A 9,060-nucleotide genomic window follows, 5' to 3' on the forward strand; every position below is an offset into this window, starting at 1 on the left:
CATGCTACTCAATTTTTTTAATCAATCATTTTAAAATTAGGATAATATTCCAAAAAAATGTAATCTTTTAGTCAAACTCTCTTTTAAAAAGTAATTTAGAGAAGAAAGAGGAGGTCATGATGAGAAGATGGAATTGAAAATATCGAAGAAATCAAAATATGAAACTATCACAAACATACATATTTACATTAGTATTTATCTGTATGATTAGATAGAAGTAGGTAAAAGTAGATTTATTTCATAATATTTTCTAGAAAAGCTTTCTAAAAGCTTCATAAATGGTGTTTTGACTTTACATGTATTTATAGTTGATTGATAGTTTAAAAACTTGAAGAATAAGTTAATCACATATTGATAGCTTGCAAAATAAGTTGATTATTTAGTGCTCATGTTAAAAACTTGCTTTGTAAGTTAAGATATGTATCTTACAAAGTCAATACGTTTGAGAGGTCCTATAGGATACCACCACATAGCTCCTAATTAAGAATATATATGGAGACAAGAGTGAAGACTTCTTCACTCTTCTCAATGCTTTTCTAGTCTTTAATCTTATTTCAAGACTTTCTAGTCTTTTTGTCTTTAGTAATGGCTATTCTAATTTAATACTATTTTATCTTTGAGTTACTTTCTAGTTTTTTTCAATGACATAAGAGTGTATTGAGGATTTCTTTTTTCAAGTTTCATGTCCTTGTGTCACAAATATATACCTATTATTATTAGTATCTAGATAATATGAATAGATAGAAGTAGATAAAAGTAGATTAATTTCATAAAATCCTTTAGAAAAACTTTTTAAGAGCTTTCTGGATATTATTTTGACTTTATATGTATTAATAATTAATTATTAGGTTAGAAACTTGATCAACAAGCTAATCATGTGTCACATATGTTGGTAGCTTACGGAACAAGTTAACCATGTGGTGCACATATAAAAAAATTGCTTTGCAAGTTAAGATACGTGTCATATAAAGTCAACATATTTTTGGAGGTCTTATAGAATATTACTACATATATCCTAGGTAGATAGTATATATAGAGGTAAGAATGAAGCTTTTTTCACTCTTAGCAATTCTTTTCTTGCTTTTAGTCTAGTTTCAAGAATCTCTAATTTCTTTGTCTTTTGACAATAGTCATTACAGTTTTTTTTTTTTTTTTAAATACATATTTTTCTACTTTTATTTTGTCATATTTCTTTGAAAAATTCTCACTTGATTATTTGCTTTCATTAAATTCTTGTACTTGACAAATTAACAAAAGTACACTTACAATATGAAAGCTTTATCTTTTTTTTGATTAAAACTAAACTTCTCCTATCTCTTGAAAAGACTTAAGCAGATTAAGAGTTGCAGATTATCCTCTTTTAAAATGATATTATCCTTAGTACTTTTTTCTTTGTTTTCAAGTCTTTTTTATCTATTTGTCTTAAGCAATATTAGACATCTAACTTTCTTTAAGTATTATCATGGCAGAGCTTCTTGAAATGAAGAATGTAATGATATAAATACAAGAATTATTAAACAAATTAATACTTACAATGTATTAATTCAATTTACCACTAAAAAGAGCAACAAGAATGGCAAGGAACAAAGATATAGAAATGATTGGAGCTGTTTCAACATCTATATCAAATCATGTCCATTCTCCTATGGTAGAATATCCTTCCAGTATTAGAGATTTAAGAGTTGCATTGCCCAAGAAGTTTCATAGCACAAAATCTAAGTTTTGAGGATTTATCAATCCAGTACAATTTGTGATTGAATATCAATTCCAAAGCTATCCAACTTTAGGATTGCAAGTTAGCTTTATTGGTATACTCTTTTTAAATGTAGCATTATCATAATTTTATCTTTTTTTGAATGGCGAGATCCAATATTGGATAATCTACAGACTTTTTTGGAGAAGTTTTGATTTATATATGGAAAATATGATGCAATTCGTATTGCAACCAAAAAAATTTATATTATACAATAAGATAATCGATTGATAAAATTATATGCTTCACAATTGTAATAACTTGCAACTAATACTAAGTAGAATGATGCTTCAATTATTAGCCAATTTCTTTACGAATTACAATTTGATGTAAAAAAAAATGATTTTCAACTTACATGATCCTCAAAGATTGTCTCAAGCAATTGATTTTAATGTGGGGTATGACAATTGATTTTTTAAATTTCAATATAAGAGTCATATAAGTACACCTTAATATTACTATAATTTAATGACAATGCCAATGTCTTCTCAATAAACACATTCAAAAGTAAAAGATATGCAAATTGATGCAGTACATTTCAAATCTCTTATTGAATAAAAAAAAACTTGTTATCGTTAAGAAGAATTATGCTTGTATTATGGAGAACCTAAATACATTGTTCAACATTATCTAAAGAAGCAATACAACTACAAAATGAGGAGTATGACTACCAAAAAAGATAGTATGTTGGAAAACAAATTTGTCTAGCTACAATAGGGATCATTTGCCTAGAGCCCTATACAACACCTAGTGAAGGTCCTATTTTCTCCTCAAAATTCTCTCTTTATTTTACAATAAATGTTATTTTAGAAACTAAGCATTACAAAGCTTTTGCCTCATTAGATTTAGAAGCCTCAGCATGTTTCTTAGATGAAGAATTTACTAAAAGACATAGCATACCTTTAATAAAAAAAACTAAAACTGTTCACATAGAAATCATAGATGGTTGTTTATTGTCTTTAAGAGATGTTACTCATAAAAACTTTTCTATACAAGTAACAACTAATGGTCATAGTAGCTTTGAAATATTTAATATTATTAGATCTTTTTTTTATCATGTTATTTTAGGTTTATCATGCATAAAAAAATATAATCCAAAAATAAATTAGATTTCTTATAATCTTAACTTTTTTAAAAATATAACTAAGAAAATAGTTGATTAAGTAGAAAGTCATAAGTCTAGTGTAATTAAACATGTTTTTATAAATAGAAGAGCTTTTTTGTATACTATAAAAGAAGGATTATATTATATCATTTATACTACATTTGTTTCTAATATAGGAAAGACTTCAAGTGACATTCCAAACCAATATCAAGATTTTTAAGATATATTTGAAAAATAAATGTGGATATTCTACTAGAATATTGTCCTTATAACTATTCAATTGACCTTTAAGAAGAAGCTCAATCACCATTTGGACCAATTCATAATTTATCACAAAATGAATTGACTAAACTTAAGGAATATATTGAAGCAAATCTAGCTAAGAACTTCATATGTCATTCTAAATTTCTAGCAAGAGCTCTAATTTTATTTGTAAAAAAAAAAAGATGGATAATTGCAGTATCATACTATGTGTTGTCTTGCTCGAAAATATACTAGGTACCTAATTATAGAAGGTGAGATTATGTTTTACAAGTATCCAAGAAATCCTAATAGATTTCATCCATGTAAGAAGAATATAATTTGAATTTCAATTCAAAAGTGCTAAAAGCACTCTTCTTAGTAGCCTTAATCATACATAAATCCCAATTACCTTATTACTTTTATATTTAAGCAATTTAGATTTTTCTTCTAAACCCCAATTCTAATCAATGAGCTTTAACAAGCTATAACATCCAATCTGACTGTCCACTTGATGTAAAATTTTGTATGCAATTGTCAATGTAAGTCTTCTATATGCTCAAGAATTTTTAGCCCAATCCAATTTATAGATTGTGAAAAAACCTCCAAAAATTGCACTAATGTCACTCAGCTGCCAACTTAAAAAGTGAAGCAAAAATCCCAGCAATGATTTCTCTCTTTCCAACCGTTAACTTTGACTCAAAATTGGTGTATACCTTGATCTTCAAGTCCTGCAACACCATGCCAAATTTCACCTTGATCCGATTAATGGATCTCTAGATATCATAGAAACCCTATCCAACATTAAACTGCCAACTTTAGAAACCTTCTTGTGTTAAAAACCAGATATCTCTAAATTACATCATTAGATTATTACAAAAAAAATTATGTACTTAGCACACCCAATAATCCAAACAATATTAAATTTTCAACTATAGATGTTACACCAGTTGTATAAACTAGCCAAAATTGCTAGCCCTTATTATATTATATAAAATCCAAATCACCAATACAAACCTTGACCTTGAAAAACAATTGCTAAGTCCTCAAAAATCCTCCAAAAAAAATCCTTATGCCTTTGAAAAGAACTTCAAGCTAGCTTTCAAACGCTATCCTCCAATCTTCAAATGAATCCCTATTTTGCCCTAGGCCGTGATTTTAGTGGCCAGAGGTCTCATTTCGACACTGTCTCACAAACGGTTGACCTTTGGGTATCAATCTAACTTATCCTAAGGATTTTTTAGCTCAATCCTACTCTCAACTTAATCCTAGTACCAACTATAATAATTATTTACCTCTTTTAACTTGATTTTATCAATTTATAGTCTTTCTAAGGTAGTAGAAGAGTCTCTACAACCTAGAAGGTAAAATTACTAACCTTCAACCTACTAACTATTGAAATAAGAAAATAACCTAAGAGGCTTTTATAAAAGTCATGTTTAGATACCTCAAATTATAATTGAACTAAGATAATTAGATGTTAATTAGAAATTTAATTTTTATTATAATTTCACTATATAATCATATTACATCACGATAGTGGATGTGTGTCGATTATCAAAGAGTCAAGAAAATCACCATCAAAAATAGGTACTCGCTACCTTTGATATCTAAATTTTTTAATCAATTGAATTAAGTTAGGATCTATACAAAAATAAATCTAAAAGGAACATACAATCTAATATACATCAAAGAAGGAGATTAATGAAAGACTGCATTTTGAACAAGGTATAGATATTTTGAATACAATATCATATCTTTTGGACTTACAAATGCACTAAGGCATGGTGAGATTGTAATATGCAATGTAGTCCAAAAGTTTTAGGATTTGTTATTTTTTAGAGCCTATAGGAAGGATAAAGTTGCAATTACATATGGAACCAAAGATGGAAGAGAGTTGATACTAGTGATATGATTTGTGATATTTCAAGCGTTTTTCTTGTGACATTTTGATATCAAAATCACCCACCTTGCAAGATAGGTGATTTGATGAAGTATTAATTAATATTTTGATATATCACGAGATACTTTGAGACATCATTTTAGATGAAATATCACTTTAAAATCTAAAATAGTTTGACTGTAAAGATATATCCAATCATTTTTTACTCAAACCAATAAAATAGTTATGTAATAATAAAATTTACTTCAACATGTAAAAAAACATGTTTTATCTTTGAAAGATCTAAAATCCACCATTCTAAATTAAAGTAATTTCATTGTTTGAAAAACTTACTAGGAACATGGAAGGAGGTCAAGATAGAGGACATGGGCTAAGAATAAGAGACATGGACTGAGAATGGAAAATATGGACTGTAAATAGAGGTAGGAACAAGAAACAAGGATGGAAGCTAAGAACAGAGGGAGTGAGGATGAGAGTAGAGAATGAAAAACAACAATGGAAGTTGAAAACAAAGAGAATAAGGATGGAAGAGAGAAACAGAAAATAAGGATGGAGGCTAAGAACAAAAGGAACAAAGATGGGGGTAGAGGATGAAGATATAGATTAAGAATAGAGGGAATGAGGACATAAATTTAATGATGGTTTAGACATATGAATTAATTTAATAAAAGCTTGGATCAATCTAATATTTTCCTATTTTTACTATTATAATATTATCATTTATTATTATATTTCTAGAATAAGTTCTAATACACAAAAATTTCATAAAATTATAAGTAATCGTTTTAAAAAAAGAATTGATAGAAAAAATAAAATAAAATACAATAGGATGTGGTTGTCTTGATTTCTAATATGCAATGAATGCTTTATCAATTTACATTCTTTATAAATACAAAATTGATTTGTTGCTTGTTATGATTTTGTATTACTTCTATCATCATTAGATTATTACTCTATTTGAATATTCATACTGTAAATTCTATAGTATATGACTCCATCTTTAAAAATATTATCCTAATCTCAATCCTTACAATCTCTTGACCTAATTTCTTCTACAACTTTTAAGTTATATAATTTTTTTTTTTTGATTTTATAACGATCTACAAAAATAAACTCTTTCCACTTTTTGTAAACTACATTTATTGACATGACTAATATTACATGACTTTACAAAAAATCTCCAAATCTATCCACAAAATAAATTTTAGAGTTTTAAATCTCCACTATTAAATAATTATTAGCAAATATTAAATTTTATTTAAAACCAGCAATCAATTGTCTAAATCACAATACACATGAAAACTTTGAATAATTACTCGCTGTGTTGCGAAAGACACGTTATGTCGGTTGATGGATGGGGTTTTTTCAATATTAATAAATGTGTGAGGAGTGGCCATGTTGGACTCAGCCGCCTAAGAGCGACCCCCAGTTCGAGAAGTCCACGTCGGATGAATAAGCTGAGCTGGACCGAAGCCCGCGACCCACTCAGCCACGAACCCTTATCCGATCACAACCCGCGAATCCTGCTTTGGAGTCTCTCGCCTCTCCTCTCGTCTCTCTCGTCTCGTCTTCCTCAGCCTGGGTCACAAGCTTTCTCTCGGTTCGAACGAACTATTATTCTGCTTCAGGGTTTCGCTGTGTTGTTGGATTATTGGATTGCTTGCTTGCTTGTTCTCCGTTACGCTTGTTTGTTTGCCAAGCCTCGCTCGCTCGCTTGCTCGCATTCCATTCCGCAGTGCCGCACCGCAACCATGGTGGCGTTGTTGCAGGCATCGGCTCTGTCCGTGCCTGCTGCTTTCGCTTTGGCGGCAGTGAGCAACTCCGCTAGTGGAGCCCGTCCCTGCAGCAGCAGTAACAACAGCAGTTTGCTCAGTGGTTTCGCGGGCCGGTGTGTCGGAAGTTCGTCGTGTAGTCGGAGCCTCGGACCACAGAACGGCAGCCGCGTTTCCGCCTGGTTCAAATTCGGGACGAACGGAGCTAGTTCTAAGGAAGCAGGGATTTACGGGAGTCAGAAGCGTGCCGATTATGACGAGTCCGATGTTGAGCAGGTTTGGTTCCCTCCGCTTGGAATTGCTAATTTGCTTTAGTTTCTTTCGTTTTCCTTTTGGGATTGCGCGGCGGGAGTATTTTTTTTCTTTCGTTTCATTGTTTCGACAATGGTTGGTTCAGCTACTACGACGACAGGGATTCTTCAGGTTTGGAGGTTAGGGCTTTTCCTCATTTTTTTAGATAGATTTTTGTTAGTGCTCTTACTACGTGTCAAGAAGCCTGTAACATGTTTTTGACTGTGCAATGGTACAGTACTTCAACTATATGGGAATGCTAGCAACGGAGGGCACATACGATAAGATGTATGCGCTTCTTAATCAAGGTATCCCTGCTGTGGATATCCTTCTAATGATGGCTGCCAACGAGGGTGATCAACCTAAGGTTGAGGAGCTTATTGAGGCTGGCGCTGACGGTAGTGTGAAGAATAATGAAGGAAAATCTGCTCTGGATCTTGCATCAAATGAGGTCATTCGGGAGCTTATTGCGAAAAGCGTGAAGGCAAACGCTTGAGCGTGGCAGAGCTGGTTTTGTCTGTTAGAGAGGGTATTCTACACATTGAACACAGTACACTCGTAGGTATTATGGGATGAGCAATGGCTTCTCAGGGTAATGTCCGTGTATTGCAGTGTAACTCAAATTTCCACAATTTTTGCACTATAGACTTTGTACACAACATCTGTTCAGCCTTCGGTTGCACTAAAGTTGAGGTACCTCGCTTGATGTTATCATACAGAATATTCCTGTGTGGAACTTGGGGTGTGATATTTGTGTAGAGATTGGAAGACGGCATATGGATACAATGGCTTTAATCTTCTTAGGGTGCTGGACATTGTGCTGCTGATCGTACAACACACATTTGTCCAGTGTTTGATGTGACTGCAATCACTAGTCTCAAGATTCCTCTAAGTTGGATTTGACGTTCCAACTCACCCTGCAAAGCTGTGTCACCGATGTTGAGATGGACCTCCACTTACCGACAATTCTCAAGAAGTCTTAAACGATCTCATTTATTAGGAGCCATATCTAAGTGAAAGTTTGTTTGAGTGTCGGTTTGTTTGTTGAAATAATGTATTTTGAGGCCTGCAAAATTAGTTTGTATCTCTTGTCACACTGTTTTTGAAGATGCAACCAGTGCAGTGTGGTCCTCGCGAATTTACAGTGGATCCGCCATTTTTCAGGTGCGAACAGTCATTTTTCCCCTCAAACCTGTTCGTTTCACTTGCATTCGGATGGTAGACATGTGCTGCTCTGTAATCAGGGTCTATAATGTGTCATCAACAACTCGACATTTGGGTAGACGGTACAATCAGCGATTCAGATAGTTCCTACTCATAAGTCAACTGTTAACAAAACCAGTGCAGCACATGTGCGTTGCATTAATGAATGTCACATAATCTGTTAGGTTGTATTTGTCTCTCACAGCAGGTGCTGGATGAGTTCGGTGTGGATGACGCAGAAAACACGTAAGGAAAGACGACAAACATAATCGGTAAGATGTTCGGTACAGTGATATAGTCTCCTGCGTGAAGGTCAAGTTCCCACGTCAACTCAAAGTTTTAGACAACAAGAACCCGACTTAAACTTTCACCATGGAACATTTCTCAATTCTCAAACCGGTAATGGTAGCATTGGTGGTTTCAACGTGTTATCAATGCAATGGATAAGCGGAGAATGTAATCGCTTACTCTTGATAACTATCCATAAACATCTTGTGGGTTTCATTGCAACGTATTTTGAAAGCTTGTATCCCCAAGGTTTAATCATATTTCTAAGTGTGTTACATGTTAAAGGAAGGGATAATCACTATCAACTCCCTCCATGGAAGGGTAATGCCTGCAACAACTACCTCATTTACGCACATACATAATGTGTAAGATGCTTCGCTCTGGCTGTGGGCGTTGCAGTGTCATCTTGTACCCACTAAGCATTGAGTGTATGGAACTAACGAATTTATTCTGGACGACTCGCCATGTCCCTGCGTCAGCAGATATCTCGTGTACGTCTGGAATT

At 32.8% G+C, this 9,060-nt stretch overlaps 1 protein-coding gene across 1 annotated transcript; it reads left to right on the forward strand.

Moving 5' to 3' along the window:
• The first annotated feature begins 6,418 nt into the window (after window positions 1-6,418).
• LOC112282817 (protein LHCP TRANSLOCATION DEFECT) lies at window positions 6,419-7,785 on the forward strand. Its single transcript, XM_024520896.3, has 2 exons — window positions 6,419-7,049; window positions 7,303-7,785. The coding sequence occupies exons 1-2, from the start codon at window positions 6,450-6,452 to the stop codon at window positions 7,558-7,560; spliced, it is 858 nt and encodes a 285-aa protein (XP_024376664.2). The 5' UTR covers window positions 6,419-6,449; the 3' UTR covers window positions 7,561-7,785.
• The last annotated feature ends 1,275 nt before the right edge of the window (window positions 7,786-9,060 follow it).

This window comes from Physcomitrium patens, chromosome 5 (assembly GCF_059467195.1).
Source record: "Physcomitrium patens ecotype Gransden chromosome 5, ASM5946719v1, whole genome shotgun sequence".
Taxonomy (NCBI): domain Eukaryota; kingdom Viridiplantae; phylum Streptophyta; class Bryopsida; order Funariales; family Funariaceae; genus Physcomitrium; species Physcomitrium patens.